Below are 17,041 nucleotides of genomic sequence, written 5' to 3'. Positions count from 1 at the left end.
ATTTCGAACGAAGTCCAATACGAACATATTTCAGAGATTAAAGATAAAGAAGGTCGATATGTTTATTAAACTATTTATTTCTGCCGATTTATTTATTCTTCTTTCAAATCTGACTATTCCATGAATTCATAGGGTTTTAATTAGTCTTCATTAGGGCTGTTAATTATTAGCCAATTGCCTAATTATTAGTTTCATTCCCAATTACCTTGCTGATTTTTGGATTGTCTTTTTAATTTAAAAAAAGTAAGCAAGTTCTCTAAAGGACAGTGCAATGTCCTCAAACTGTGTGTTTTGTGTGAACAGCACTAAAACATGACTTTTTCAGTTTACTCACATAAAAAAAACATAAAGCAATAAATGCTCAGAGCTTAAAAACTGGAAAATATATTTGTTTTTGTTGCTTGGAAACTGACAAACATTCACAAGTCATCAAAATAAAAGCATCTTATTTTTCCGTCCTTTGAGTAATTGACTGAAGTATTTTAGAAAAACAAAGTGAATCTGTTCAATGAAAAATATTTTCTGCATCCGCAAACTCACAACTTAACTGAAGAACAAAGTAAGTAATTGATAAGATCAATGCATATACAATACCCTTAGTAAGATGAAGAATGAATATCAGATTTAAAGTCCGCTGGAATGACATCATCCTTATTTGGTTATGAAGTTAAACTTAAAACCTTGAGAAAAAAATGTATTTATATTTCTGACAAGAACATGTGAGCGCCGCTGAAGTCTTAATTTGTAAGCACAATTTTGTATCTTCAGTGTCTATCTCAGTGAAGCGTTATATTTTATACTGGAAAAACAGTGTAAAGAATCCTGACCTGTCCAGGCTGCAAGGTGACGACATGAGCTCTGGCACTCTGAAAGGCAGGAAACCTTCTCAGGTCTGGATGCAGAACGTCCACCTGGCTGAAGACACTGGACTCCTCATATGGGACTCTGGTTGGGTAAAGTTTAGCTGTGTCTTCTGGAGGAAAAAGGTGCCAGCGCTTCCTACAGACAGGAAACAAGACTTCAGATGAAAAGAGCAGGCAAAGAATACTAGTAGAATTTCATGTCATTGTCCAGTCAGATACAGTGGTGTCAAATAATTTAACAAGCCGTAAATTTAGGCAGAGTCGCCTTTTCCACAAATTCAGCTTTCTAGAATTGCAAAAAAAATACAACATTTTGACCAAGAAAATCAGATAGTTTTTTAAACTATGATGATACAGATATACACCACCCCCCACAAAAAAAAACAACATAAAACATGGAAATAATGAAAACAGGAAGAAATATTCCAACTGTGAATTACTTAAATTAACTGTGATGTACTTTTTCCACTAGTTTCTGACATTTTAAAACTAAAATTAAGTAGTTATTAGTTGTGGCCCTAAAGAAGACTACTGTAAACCCTATAAAGTGAAAGACTATCCATCCATCCATTCTCTATACACCGCTTTATCCTCATTAGGGTCAAGGGGGGTGCTGGAGCCTATCTCAGTTGACTCGGGCGAAGGCAGGGGACACCCTGGACAGGTCGCCAGTCTGTCACAGGGCTACATATACAGACAAACAATCACACTCACATTCACACCTACGGGCAATTTAGAATAATCAATTAACCTCAGCATATTTCTGGACTGTGGGAGGAAGCCGGAGTGCCTGGAGAAAACCCACGCATGCACAGGGAGAACATGCAAACTCCATGCAGAAAGATCCCAGGCCGGGATTTGAACCGGGGCTCTTCTTTGTAGCAAGACTGCAAAGGCCCTGGAATTCCTGAGCTGATCAAAACTCAGATAAGCCCTCCCTCTCTCCAGCACTGACCAACACCCATCTCTATAGGAGGATTGAGACATTTGTATTTCTGTAGGTTTTCATTCACAGAAGGATGGAACTCCTGTGAACATTTAAACCCCTGGAATAACTTCTTCTTTTTAAAAGACAATGACTTTCAATTATAGGCTATGGATGTTTGTTTAATGAACTTTCATGCTAAAATCCCTTTTCAGCTTTAGGAGACCCTCAGCCGGAGACGTCTCTGCATTCCACAGATCAGATAACAAGTCGTAAAACTTTATGGCAGAAGGCTGGAACAGAGAGAGACACACTCTTTAACTGAAGAGACTAATTACTTCAAAGTTCATATTTCTAAAATTTATTTTGCTCTTTCCTGATTACCAAAGTTATAGTGAGATTATGTTGTACATCATATCCGAATTTGATAGTTATATCTGTTACAGAAGTCTAGATACTAATTTGTGATGTTTAATCATTTCTTCCCCAGGATACTATGATTTTGGACTGAATTCCCTTATTAATCTCTGAATTTCCTCTCCATTTAGGTTGAATGATGACCATTGTATTTACCTGTTACCAAATCTCTGACTTGTTGTTATATTCTCACTGTGATACATATTTTTAATGTCATAAACATAAACATATAGTTATGAATGAAATGATTCACATCATATGAACATATGTATTAATCTACACATTTCACTTTCACACAACTGAATATGGTGGGATAGACAGATCGTGTTTTGCGCGTGTAATATCATATTTTAATCCATTCTGGATTCCTCTTTCTTCTCTACTCTGTGAGAACAAAGAGATTCCAAATTCCACCAGACTCGCGCCTAAAAGTTCTCTCTCTCCGCCCAGGTCCCCCCTTAGCTGGACCCACAGATAAAGTCAGCCGTAGCCCACATCATCGCTCTTACCGACTCTTTTCTCTTGCCTCTTACCCCTCTCTTCCTGAGAGGCCAACCAAAGTCTCTCTCATTATTTTCTTACCTAAAGCGCGTTTTTCCTATCTTTGAAATTCCCTCACCATCTAAGTTTGTTAACTATTTATCTTTTAACATTTTTGTAACTTAAGGAGACATTTTGCTCGTTATTCGTTTTAATCTGAAGAACCGATTCAGAACCAGCATTTATTTTTCTTAATTTTGACAATTTTTCATCAACACCCGTTTTTCTTGGCTAAAGCCTGAGAACCATCATTTTAAACCAAGCAACACTCAGCTGAGAACTCCGGAGGCCTGCTGGATCAGGTCTTTGCATAGAACCGATCAACCCGCGGCAGGACATCTAGGCGTGGCCAGAACGACGACACACCGCTCCGAACCGGCAAGTCCAGACGGTTGAGCTGCATAATCTGAAGGCCCCGCAAGTCCCAGCCCCATGACGGTTCACTTCAATAACTCCAGCTGAGTTTGCTCTGATTCCATTCTATGGGTGATGTACTAACCGCTTGGTCATTTAATTCATTTAATCAATTTATTCTTTTACAAATCATTAGAATTCTTAATCCAAATTACCGGTTACCTCGTCAGGTTAGCTCTGGCTAATCCTCACCATATTTCCTTCTCTCTCACACCTACTTCCACATCCCTCACACCACACACGCATGCACACACACACCACACACACACACACACACACACACACACACACACACACACACACACACACACACACACACACACACACACACACACACACACACACACACACACACACACACACACACACACACACACACACACACACACACACACACCATATCTACATTGTACATAGTTCACTTGTCGTTATTTTCATAGAATAGTTAATAAATACCTCATTTTAGATCAAACTACAGTCTTGTGTTTCTTTGTGTAGAATGTGGTCAATTTAACCGAGGATTCAAGACTTTTTGATATGAGATTGATCAAAATTTTTATGAATATTCCATTTTTTATTAATATTAATTTTTCCCTAGAGATCTAGGGTGGTGCCCCAATTATTAATAACGAGAGCAATAAATCATAACGTAGTACCGCTACATCTTGCTGCAAGGCGAAAGTGCTAACCACTACTCCACTGTGCAGCCCCAGTGAAAGACTAGTCAAATTTAAAAACAATTTCATGCACATTCGAAAGAAGAACAAGAAAGAGTTTTTTTTATTCTTAAATTGTTCTCACTTCAAGTTTATCAAAAATGCTGTCTGGTAGTTTATTTTTCCATCCTTTGACTAATTCACTGTGCTAACTGGTCATGTGATGACTCCATTTGACAATCAACAGCAATCAGATTACTTTTCTTGATTTGATGGTTTTAAAATATCACCAGTCACTTTTAAATTTGATAAAATTTAAAATTTTGTTCTATGAGACGATAACACCCAATAGGGCCACTATTGTTTTCCATTCTTCTGACTCACCACTGCCACAAATATTCTTCTTCAGGGGTCGCCACAGTGAATCAATTGCCTCCATCTAACCCTGTCTGCTGCATCTTCTTCTCTCACACCAGCTACCTTCATGTCCTCTTTAACCACATCCATAAACCTCCTCTTTGGTCTTCCTTCTTTCTTTGGTCTTTCCTGCCTGGCAGTGGGAAACTCAGCATCCTTCTACCAATATATTCACTCTCTCTCCTCTGTACATGTCTGAACCATCTTAGTCTGGCCTCTCTGACTTTATCTCCAAAGCCTCTAACATGTGCTGTCCCTCTGATGTACTCATTCCTGATCCTATCCATCCTGGTCACTCCCAAAGAGAACCTCAGCATCTTCAGTTCTGCTACCTCCAGCTCTGCCTCCTGTCTTTTCCTCAAGGACACTGTCTCCAGACCAAACAAACATGGCTGGTCTCACCACAGTTTTGTAAACCTTTCCTTTCATTTTAGCTGAAACTCTTATCACACCTGACACTTTTCTCCAGCCGTTCCAGCCTGCCTGTACACAGTTCTTCACCTCTTTTCCACACTCTCCATTGCTCTGGACTGTTGACCCTAAGTACCTAAAATCCTCCACCTTCATGATCTCTTCTCCCTGTAACCTCACTCTTCCACTTGGGTCCCTCTCATTCACACACAGATACTCCGTCTTGCTGCGGCTAACCTTCATTCCTCTCCTTTCCAGGGCAAACCTCCACGCCTCTAGCTTCTCCTCCACCTGTTCCCTGCTCTCACTACATATCACAATGTCATCTGCAAACATCATAGTCCATGGAGACTCCTGTCTAACCTCGTCTGTCATCTTGTCCATCACCATAGCAAACAAGAAGGGGCTCACGTAGTCCCACCTCTACCTTGAACTCCTCTCACACCTACAGCACACCTCACCACTGTCTTACAGTCCTCATACATGTCCTGCACCACTCTAACATACTTCTCTGCCACTCCAGACTTCCTCATACAAAACCACAGTTCCTCTCTGGGCACCCTGTCATAAGCTTTCTCCAGATCTACAAAGACACAGTGCAGCTCCTTCTGACCTTCTCTGTACTTCTCTATCAACGTCCTCAAAGCAAATATTGCATCTGTTGTACTCTTTCTTGGCATGAAACCATACTGCTGCTCACAGATGTTCACCTCTGCACTTAGTCTAGCTTCAACTACTCTTTCCCATAGCTTCATCGTGTGGCTCATCAGCTTTATTCCTCTGTAGTTGCCACAACTCTGCACATCTCCCTTGTTCTTAAAGATGGGCACCAGCACACTTCTCCTCCATTCCTCGGGTATCTTCTCACTATCTAAGATCCTGTTGAACAACCCAGTCAGAAACTCTACTGCTACCTCTCCAAGACACTTCCATACCTCCACAGGTATATCATCAGGACCAAGTGCCTTTCCACTCTTCATCCTCTTCAATGCCCTCCTCACTTCATCCTTACTAATCTTTGCTACTTCTTGGTCCACAACAGTCACCTCTTCTACTCTTCATTCTCTCTCATTTTACTCATTCATCAACTCTTCAAAGCACTCTTTCCATCTTCCCATCACACTATTGGCACCTGTCAACACACTTCCATCCTTATCCTTTATCACCCTAACCTGCTGCACGTCCTTCCCATCTCTGTCTCTCCCTTGCCAACCTATACAGGTCAGTCTCTCCCTCCTTACTGTCCAACCTAGCATACAAGTCACTTCTAGGGATGCTCTGTATCACTTCAACAAGGTCCAAGCAGAATTTCTCCTTCTCCTCCAGCTCACATCCTACCTGTGGAGCATACCCACTAACAACATTGAACATCACAGCTTCGATTTCTAGCTTCAGGCTCATCACTCGATCTGACACTCTTTTTACCTCCAGGACATTCCTAACAAACTCCTCCTTCAAGATAACTCCTACTCCATTTCTCTTTCTATCTACACCATGATAGAACAACTTGAACCCTGCTCCTAAACTTCTTGCTTTACTACCTTTCCACCTGGTCTCCGGGACACACAGTATGTCCACCTTCCTCCTCTGCATCATGTCAACTTGCTCTCTACCTTTTTCTGTCATAGTTCCAACATTCAAAGTCCCTACTCTCAGTCCTAGACTCTTGGTGTTCCTCTTCTCTCTCTTCCTACGAACACACCTTCCTCCCCTCCTTCTTCGACCGACAGTAGTCCATTTTCCACCGGCACCCTGTAGGTCGACAGCACCGATGGCGGTCGCTGTTAACCCGGGCCTCGACCGATCCGGTATGGAAGTCATACATTTGATTTGCATGTTTGATTTGGCCAAAGTTTTATGTCGGATGCCCTTCCTGCCACAACTCTCTGTATTTATCCGGGCTTGGGACCGGCACAATAAGACACTGGCTTATGTCCCCTTGCGGCTACATTGCCACAAATATCATAGTATTAATCAGCACTGTTGTATTTTCATAGTGTCAAAGGACCGATTCAGTTCAATTTCATTCTCTGAGATCAATACAAAATAAAAAGAGCTTGACACCCAATAAGAAGGAGTGAAGTGAAATTGTTGTCTCTAGGGGAAGAGCAGAACAAGATAAGGTAGACTTTCTTCCTTTTATTTCTTGACTCGCACATCTCACCCTCTGTCTCCATTCCCCTCTCTTTCAGGCTGAGCTCTGTGAGGAATTAACTTCTTGTTCAGAGGGCAGAGGATAGATTACGCTCAGTATCAGCAGTTACAGTATTCTGCATTTTTTCTGTGCCATGGAGGGGCCCGATGCTGTCGCTTAGCAGCAAACTTTTACAACTGCCACATTAGTGAAATACAGATGTGGTTGTATGGAATCCTGAATTTTGGATTATAATCCAGAAAAACATTCAATAAATTGAGTGAATATCTCATCGTGGGACCACTAGCTGTCCATTCTGTCCATATTTAGACTACTTTTATAAACGTTTCTTATAAACTAAGAAAAATATCCTGTTTTGTGCAAAGGTTGTGCACAGTACAGATGGAAAATGAGGAAAAATGGGGTGGAAAGGGGGCAGTGGGAGGGTAAATCTGACACATGATAACTAAATGTTCGAAGTAGCTAAATATCAAAAATCTTTCTCAAGAATCACAGATTCCACCTTTAAATGCACATGACACTGTGGTGTCACATTTTGTTTGACAACTCTTAGGAAGCATCTCTTTCTTGACATTTTTTCTGCTGATTAATTTAAAAATCAATGTACACCTGTTTTGAGAAAGAAAATGTGATTTTTTTCAAGAAATCCAAGCAAAATTTAGATGAACATAGTAAACAAGAAGTTTTACCAAACTTGGACCGCCCGGCGACAAAGATGACCCCTGTGACCTTGAAAATGAGGTCAAGGTAACCAAATTCGAACTTGACCTGTGTCTTATTATGGTACACCTGTGTACCAAATATGGTGAGGCTACATCAATATTTGATCGAGTTATCGAGCGGAAACCAAATTGTTACAGACAAACAAGCAAGCAAGCAAGCAACCAAGACCATGCAGCTCAAAACAATACCTTTCGGAAAACGCAGTTTTGCCGGGCGGTAAAAAGGATTACTGAAAACTGTTAATCTTCATTTCACATACAGATAGTGAGTACTTTTTCATTGTTTCATATTTCTGATTCCAGTATTTGGGCTGGCACCATAGTGCAATATCATAGACTGTATACCACCAGTGTAGAGAAACAAATATTTCTTACTGTAGCGTGGCCATTATGCCATCTCTTCAGCTCCACAGCCACCTAGACTAATAGTTAATAATAATAAGCCTTAAATTTAAAGCTCTCTCAGGTAAAAATCCAGTTTTTACCTTGTTAACATGTCCATAGTGTTTTAGAAGATGGAAGACAAATCATGAGTAAAGAAGCAGTCTCATAAACACAGATAAATAAAAGATATCATTCCTGTCAACTTGCAAGGTGGGCCTTTCAGGAATAATTGCTCTTCTTCAGAATTGGTTCTCAGTTTGAACATATACGATGGAATTACTCCAATATTACAACCTGCTATTGAATAGTGCAGAGTAATTCAACAGTGTTTTTGCAGTTGTAGGTGAGCGGGTGTGCTCGAGCTACAGCAAGTTGCAGAGAGGATGATGGAGAGAGGTGCACGTTCTAGAGCAGGGGTCTCCACCTCTGTTTACTTGAGGGCCACTGAAGGTAGAGTCTGAGTGAGGCTGGGCCACATCATATATTCCAAAAAAAAGTGCAACTCATCCAATCTTCTAAATCTTTATCATTAACAGTTGTTCAACATGAGTGTTTATTCAGAACATGAACGACTCTTCAGAACATACGGTTCTCTTGCCTACTCTTTGCTGCCAGAGACCTGGCAGCGTTCCTCTAACATAGCTGAGTCACATTTGGCTTGAGGGAGGAAGCAGTTGAGACCCTCAGTATGGCTTGAAGATGCTCCCATAACGAGGGGCTATAGTCCCCGACGCAGCAGTCATGAGTTCGAATCCAGCTCATGGCCCTTTGCTACTTTCTTGTCTCTCACTGCTGTCTTATCAATTAAGCCAGGGGTATTCAACTAAAATTCGAGTCCAGTCAGAGAAAATGTATTAAAGCAAAGGTCTGGAGTATTATATTGTCTAACTTGATGTAGCGATATTGCCTTATTAAACGTTAATTTAATAAGTATGCACTCGTTGTTTGTAGTTTATGAATCGGGGCACCACCCAGTCGATTTACCGCGGAATTATTAATCAATCTTAATAAGAAAATATTATTAATGGATTGAAAATTTTGATTAGTTAATCAGTCTAATATCTGAATGTCGAGAATCCTCGAAAAACATTGACCCCAGTCAACATATATAAACGCAAAAGAGACTGTAATTTTGGGTTAAATGAAAGATATTTATTGACTAAAACTAATAACAAAACAGTGATTAATACAGTAATAAGTATAATGGGTGTGTGTGTGTGTGTGGGTGTAGGTGATGATAGATGGGTGTGTGTGTGTGTGTGTGTGTGTGTGTGTGTGTGTGTGTGTGTGTGTGTGTGTGTGTGTGTGTGTGTGTGTGTGTGTGTGTGTGTGTGTGTTAATTATTCAGATTTGCATTTCTAACTAGGATTATGGACTGAGTAATCAGACCGCTGAAGGTATGACGAGATGATTAAATAATTTGGAAAATGAACGACTGATAAGTGACTAACGGAGTAATTAAAAGGAAGATTTCAGGAGCTATTTAAGGAAGATTTCAAGCTATTTTGAGACGTCAACCCAATAATTCAGATCACACCAATGTGTTTGCTGGCTTACTTTGTTGGAGAACGGGTCGCTCAGAGTTCGTTGCGGCTGGGACCACGTTGCGTCTTGAACGGAACTTCAATCCTTGGCGGATCCCCGAGTCATGAAGTCTGTCGCTATGGCAACGTCTTAGCGTCCTGCCTGCTGATGCTTTTGAGCGCCTCTGGTTCGGTTCGGGCCAGCTGGGTGGATCTCAGCAGATGGTGGAGAGCACGCAGGAATCGTTCGTCTTTCTCTGGGGTTGACTTGACCGAAAAATAGCTTGATAAACAAAACAAAACCGCAGGCTCTTGTCTATCTCTGCCGGTGGTTTTGGCTGTAGAGCAGATAGGTAAAGAAGCCTCTAAAGAAACTGTCGGAGCCACGAAACGGAATCGGAATAATTCTTGATTAAAATAATTGTCTTCAAACAAAAATGGACTTGATTTGTTTAAGTAGTGAGCGAAGATATCTATTCTTTGATTAAAAGGAAAAAATTGATTAAGAGTCGTGGTTAACAGAGGCCCGCTCTGTAGCCAGGATGAGCTTATAGTAAAATAGAAAAAGAAAGGCGCCAAAGGAAAACAAAGGAATCGCTCGGACTTAGTTTCTAGTTAAAAGCGTTAGGAAGAAGAGACAAAGGCGTAAGAGAGAGCGAGCCACGTGAGATGGCTGGTTTTAAGGATTTTCTCTGAAAAGGGGCGTGGAAGTGTCGGTGGCGAAGCGCAGCCTCCTTTGGCTCAGAGGGGAGAGATGAAACCGGATCAAATAAGGATTAAAAATATTAAAACGCGCAAAAAGAACGATCTGTTTACTCCTCCATGGTCCTTACAATATATTTTAAACAATCAAAGATAAAATAAACTGATTATACAAGCTAGTCTAAGAATATGTGAGTTCTAGTTTCTATTTATATGTTCGTGTGCATTCTAATGGTTATTATATGTATCACAGTGAAGACATGGTAACATACGTTCATACAAGGCAGAATAAAACAGTTTTCACTTCTTTGAAACCTGGATAAAGCGAAGTTTTATGATTAATACACTGTAAATCTCGATAATGTCATGGCATTCCGACGTCAATAGGGGGCAATGTTGAGCTGTGGAAGCAAAATGTACTGTTCATGAGCAACACAATAGGTTTGATAACTTTCGATCTAAACCAGCTAGAAAAACAGGAGTTGGTTCAAAATGCATGTTGACATCTCACTATATCTTTTGTAAACACAGAATAACAAAAATACATTTCTGAATATGAGTTTTAGAAGTTCTGTGGCTGAACAAATGAGAAAGTCTCTGCTAGCCTTTCAGAGATGAGAAGCAGGTCATTAGAATATTTATGATCCTGCTTATCTGATGGCAGACCGGGAGAGCAGCAGAGGTCCAGCTGCGAGGACATTTAGTTCATCAAAGCACTTTCCAGAGTTGCAAACAACAGTTCCTTAAGAAGGTGTGAAAGTTCTGTCAGTGTGGACCACAAACATTTAAATGGTAATTAAACTTAAAGGTGTTAGCAGTCCTCTGCAAAAAGGGTCTGTATGTGAAGTTAAAAATACATGAAAGCATACATGTCCCAATTCAATACAGAAATAGTGATAGCCTGCAAAAAGGAGTCTCTTAAGCAATGTCAGAGGTCGTCATAAACATGAACTTAGGGTGTCCTGGTGAATGGTACAGATGTCTCTGAATCGCATCTGGGATGATACAGGGCTCTCTCTGGTCATAAAAAAGCACTTTGGGCTCTTAGTCTTGTTTGTTTAAGCTTTCTGAGAGGAGAGAGTTTGTTGTTATCTGAGGAGGGGACTTCCTGTGGAATGTTCTGGTCACTTAAACCTGGATCTCACTACATTGAATTAATGTGATATACAGCGCCTTCCATAATTATTGGCACCCCTGGTTAAGATGGGTTGAAAGCCTTAAAATAAATTTAATTTTTAATGCAGAAGCATATGCTCACACTGAAAGTTGTTGAAAAATGTATTATAGGAGAAGATTGGGTGTGGTTTTGTTGGCAAAAAGGGGTTGTACAAAGTATTAACATCAGGGGTGCTAATAATTGTGGCACAAATGATTTGATGTAAAATAATTATTTCTTAATGTGTGATTTCCCCCCCCCCACTGAATAAATGCACTTTAATTAAAGGTTGGATTTTCCTCTTTTTTTCCCATTGTGGTCCTATATTATTTAGGAAAAAAAAATGAATTTATTAGAAGCTAAAGAACACATCTTAACCAGGGGTGCCAATAATTATGGAGGGCGCTGTATGTTGATGTAACCTTGTAGCTCTATTAGTGTCTACACGTAATCAATAATTGACCGTTAAGTCAAATAAATTCAGTACGGTTCAAAAACATTTACACATTTATTAACAAATCACTGTACATCTTAAAATAAAGTGCAGAACTTGACAAAATATTGACTGAACCAACTTATATACAGTGGGTACGGAAAGTATTCAGACCCCTTGAAATTTTTCACTCTGTGTCATTGCAGCCATTTGCCAAAATCAAAAAAGTTCATTTTATTTCTCATTAATGTACACTCAGCACCCCATCTTGACAGAAAAAAACAGAAATGTAGAAATTTTTGCAAATTTATTAAAGAAAAACTGAAATATCACATGGTCAGAAGTATTCAGACCCTTTGCAGCGACATTCATATTTAACTCACATGTCCATTTGTTCTGATCCTCCTCGAATGGTTCTACTTCTTTATTGGAGTCCAGCTGTGTTTAATTAAACTGATTGAACTTGATTAGGAAAGGCACACACCTGTCTATATAAGACCTTACAGCTCACAGTGCATGTCAGAGCAAATGAGAATCATGAGGTCGAAGGAACTGCCCAAGGAGCTCAGAGACAGAATTGTGGCAAGGCACAGATCTGGCCAAGGTTACAAAAGAATTTCTGCAGCACTCAAGGTTCCTAAGAGCACAGTGGCCTCCATAATCCTCAAATGGAAGCAGTTTGGGACGACCACAACTCTTCCTAGACCTGGCCGTCCAGTCAAACTGAGCAATGGTGGGAGAAGAGCCTTGGTGAGAGAGGTAAAGAAGAACCCAAAGATCACTGTGGCTGAGCTCCAGAGATGCAGTCGGGAGATAAGAGAAAGTTCCACAAAGTCAGCTATCACTGCAGCCCTCCACCAGTCGGGGCTTTATGGCAGAGTGGCCCGACGGAAGCCTCTCCTCAGTGCAAGACACATGAAAGCCCGCATAGAGTTTGCCAAAAAACACATGAAGGACTCCCAGACTATGAGAAATAAGATTCTCTGCTCTGGTGAGACCAAGACTGAACTTTTTGGTGTTAATTCTAAGCGGTATGTGTGGAGAAAACCAGGCACTGCTCATCACCTGCCCAATACAATCCCTACAGTGAAACATGGTGGTGGGAGCATCATGTTGTGGGGGTGTTTTTCAGCTGCTGGGACAGCACAACCGGTTGCAATTGAAGGAAGGATGAATGCGGCCAAGTACAGAGATATCCTGGAGGAAAACCTCTTCCAGAGTGCTCAGGACCTCAGACTGGGCCAAAGGTTCACCTTTCAACAGGACAACGACCCTAAGCACACAGCTAAAATAAGAAAGGAGTGGCTTCAGAACAACTCTGTGACCGTTCTTGACCGGCCCAGCCAGAGCCCTGACCTAAACCCAATTGAGCATCTCTGGAGAGACCTCAAAATGGCTGTCCACCAACGTTCACCATCCAACCTGACAGAACTGGAGAGGATCCACAAGGAAGAATGGCAAAGGATCCCCAAATCCAGGTGTGAAAAACTTATTGCATCATTCCCAAGAAGACTCATGGCTGTACTAGCTGAAAAGGGTGCTTCTACTCAATACTGAGCACAGGGTCTGAATACTTCTGACCATGTGATATTTCAGTTTTTCTTTTTTAATAAATTTGCAAAAATTTATACATTTCTGTTTTTTCTGTCAAAATGGGGTGCTGAGTGTACATTAATGAGAAATAAAATGAACTTTTTTTGATTTTGGCAAATGGCTGCAATGACACAGAGAGTGAAAAATTTCAAGCGGTCTGAACACTTTCCGTACCCACTGTACATCTTTTAACAATATCTAAATCTCAAAACTGTAAACAATTGAACACTTTTACAGTTTTTTCCTGACTTATATCACTCCCTTATATCACTGTTGCTTAATGGGAGAACTGAGCTGCAGCTTGCCCTGCCAATATTTTGAATCGTGGCCTGAATCCAGATCGCCATCCGCCAGTTTGTGACCCATGCGGAAAAAGGTCAAAAAATATGTTTTGTTTTGTTTTTGTTTTTTTTGAAATTCTCTTTTTATTCCATAAATGTGTCAGCAGATACACAATTTCTTACAAAGGTACATTACAAACTTTTTCCAAATTTATAAACGAACAAACATACAAAACAGGTGTTTAAAAATCATTAAAAAAAAATGGAACACCTACATGCACACCAGAAAAAGAGATAATCCGACCCGACAAAAACAAAAAAACAAACAAAAAACAAAACAAAAAAAACCCCAAAATGAACCTGTGTAGCTGAGAACCAGGGAGTGTCATATTTCAGTTTACGTCAATTAAAGTCTGATCTATATGGGCTGATAAACTCAATCCAACCATTCCAACATTTCTCAAACATATCTGTTTTGAGTCTCAATGCAAATGTTATTTTCTCCATTACATAAATATCATGCACCACATTAAACCAGTCTTCTGTAGATGGGGATCCTGACATAGCCATTTTTTGTAATGGCTTTTTTACTGCCAACCAGCAGAGTTTTAGATAAGTAGATCTTAGCGTACCCAGTAAGTTGTGGTGGCATCTTACCAAAGTATAAGACCTGGAAAGAAAGATCAATCGTGATTCCTAAAACCTTCTCCATGCTATCTCTGATCACCTTCCAAAAACCATGAATCCAAGGACACCCCCAAAACACAATGGTTTGCCCCCAATTTTCCACATCCTCTCCAGCAAGCAACCTGCCTCTCCTTGAATTGTTTCTGAGCTGGTGTTATAAAGAATCTGACCATATTTTTCCAGTTCCACTTTTGTTTTTTAAAATAAAGATGTGTATCAGAAAAAGGTGAGGGCTGTGCCAACACTAAACTTTAATGTCAAGTAGGGGGCCACAAAATATCGCAATTGGTCCACGGGCCGCAAGTTTAGGACCCTTGTATCTAGAGGAAGCTAAAGTGGAAAATATAACCAAGCCATTTCTAGGCTTTAAGAGTTTCTTTTCATGGAAAAAAAAAAGACTAAATATGCAATTTTGATGCATGGAGATTAGTTTTTAGGGCTTTGATCAATGACTGGAGGGGGACTTTGACTTCTGCTGCGTTTAATTAAAGTCTTTGTTGTGACTTGAACCAAAACACACAAATCTGTGAAACAGGAAAGCGATCCATTCTCTCTATACACCGCTTTATCCTCACTAGGGTCGCGGGGGGTGATGGAGCCTATCCCAGCTGACTCCGGTGAAGGCCGGGGACACCCTGGACAGGTCGCCAGCCTGTCGCAGGGCTACATATACAGACAAACAGTCACTCTCGCATTCACACCTACGGGCAATTTAGAATAGTCAATTAACCTCAGCATATTTTTAGACTGGGCTGCACAGTGGCATAGTGGTTAGCACTTTTGCCTTGCAGCAAGAAGATCCCGGGGTGGGCCTGGGATCTTTCTGCATGGAGTTTGCATGTTCTTCCTGTGCATGCATGGGTTTTCTCCGGGCACTCTGGCTTCCTCCCACAGTCCAAAAATATGCTGAGGTTAATTGCTTACTCTAAATTGCCCGTAGGTGTGAATGTGATTGTCTGTCTGTATATGTAGCCCTGCGACAGACTGGCGACCTGTCCAGGGTGTCCCCTGCCTTCGCCCGAGTCAGCTGGGATAGGCTCCAGCACCCCCCTTGACCCTAGTGAGGATAAAGCGGTGTACTGAGGATGGATGGATGGACAGTTTTGGAATCGGGAGTGCCCGGAGAAAACCCACGCATGCAAAGGGAGAACATGCAAACTCCATGCAGAAAGATCCCAGGCCCACCCCGGGATTCGAACTGGGATCTTCTTGCTGCAAGGCGAAAGTGCTAACCACTACACCACTGTGCAGCCCACAGAAAAGTGACATGATATTTTATTTAAAGTTTTGTAAATAATACCTGAATGGGTGCATATCATCATTATTAGTTAAATGCACTGAGAGGCGCAGCAAGCTCCATGGTATACATGTGATTTTCATGCCTGATTTCAAGTATCTTATATAAAAATATCAATTATGGACATTATTTTAAACTATTTTCATAAATTCAGTTGGACAAATACCAACTTCTGTGAAAATGTCAGCATAATATACTGTAAGAAAATAGTGCTTTCTATGGAATGTAAGCTTTCTATCCATGCAAGTTTAAGTTTTTACAATTAAAAGTCACACATTCTTTGCAAAACATATTAATTTCATTGTCTTTTCTCTTCTTGACCTATATTCATGGTCAAAAAAGCAGCCGAAATCTACCTGCATCCAACAAGAAAACTTCCTTGTTCATGTGATATTTCAGACTTTACATTACTAACTTGCAGTCTTCTGATTCTCCTGCACATAAAGCAGCAAACACCTGCAATAATCGTTCTTACCTTCCTTGAACCTGCAATACCAGGTTACAGCCATAAGAGTCAAGGTGGCACGGAGTATTTGCCCCCTCTGTGCCGATCCATAAGGTGCTTTCTCTCCCATTACGTCCCTCGAAACCAAATTCGGACCACTTTACATCCTGCAACACACACAAACATACCACATTCAAGTGACACCTATCAATGCAAAATAATATGAAAGTGGAAATAACCATTTTTGATTTTTAAATTAGTTTCTTTTGTTTTGTCCACAATAATTATATGACATGGAAACAGGATTTAAATTTTTCACAACTATCACATCTCTCTCTCTCACAGATGTAACTCTGTCTCATCAGCTCCTTTGACAGGGCTTATTATAGGTGACCAATGGAGGTTTCTGTGGAGAGAAACCGAGCTACAGTATTTGTCATCTTTTGAGGAAAACTACCCAGTCAATCATGTACGGTCAGAACACAAAGGTGCAGCAATCTCATCGGCATCCTGAATAATGAAGTCATTGCCATATATGCGAACTGCTATAAGTGACAGACTGGCTAATCTTGCCTCCAGGCAGCAGTTTCCCCAGCACAATTTATCCTGTAAAAAGCCCATGTCTGCCTGTCTCAAAGGCATGAATGTCAGCAGGTAATAATTGCAGGTGGATGTCCAATAAAAATTTATCACATAGATAAAAAATAAATAAATAAATTTGTGGCAGTGGCTCAAGAAAGGATGACGCTTTAATGTCTCTACCTAGTAGGGGGGATTAGAATAGCCACTAATATAAAATCCCGGTGGGCACAAAGCTTAACATTATAACTGAAAGTGTCAAAAAAAACAAAAAAAAATGTAAGAATGTAAATGAGACCTGGGAGGAGGATGTTTTGACTCTTTTAATTTTGTATTTTATTTATTCATTTTTAATTTGTTGAAAATTCAAAATTCTTGCAACTGCATGAAGAGATAAAAATGCATAAGAAATGTTTTAAAATTAAACTTTAAGAAGTTCTA

The 17,041-nt window shown here is 40.4% G+C and overlaps 1 protein-coding gene across 3 annotated transcripts in view; it reads right to left on the bottom strand.

Annotated features, from left to right (window-relative positions):
* The window catches only part of hspbap1 (hspb associated protein 1), a 41,846-nt gene that overhangs the window by 17,884 nt on the left and 6,921 nt on the right, over positions 1-17,041 (bottom strand). For all 3 annotated transcript variants that reach the window (XM_051958963.1, XM_051958960.1, XM_051958961.1), the window contains exons 4-5: positions 16,052-16,188; positions 828-999 (exon numbers count right to left, since the gene is read on the bottom strand). In XM_051958963.1, the coding sequence (XP_051814923.1) occupies positions 828-999; positions 16,052-16,188 (309 nt within the window). The remainder of the gene's footprint in view (positions 1-827; positions 1,000-16,051; positions 16,189-17,041) is intronic.

The sequence above is a fragment of the Acanthochromis polyacanthus genome, chromosome 14 (assembly GCF_021347895.1).
Source record: "Acanthochromis polyacanthus isolate Apoly-LR-REF ecotype Palm Island chromosome 14, KAUST_Apoly_ChrSc, whole genome shotgun sequence".
Classification (NCBI taxonomy): domain Eukaryota; kingdom Metazoa; phylum Chordata; class Actinopteri; family Pomacentridae; genus Acanthochromis; species Acanthochromis polyacanthus.
Note: the sequence above shows the minus strand (reverse complement) of the source record. Positions and strands in the feature narration are given on the sequence as shown.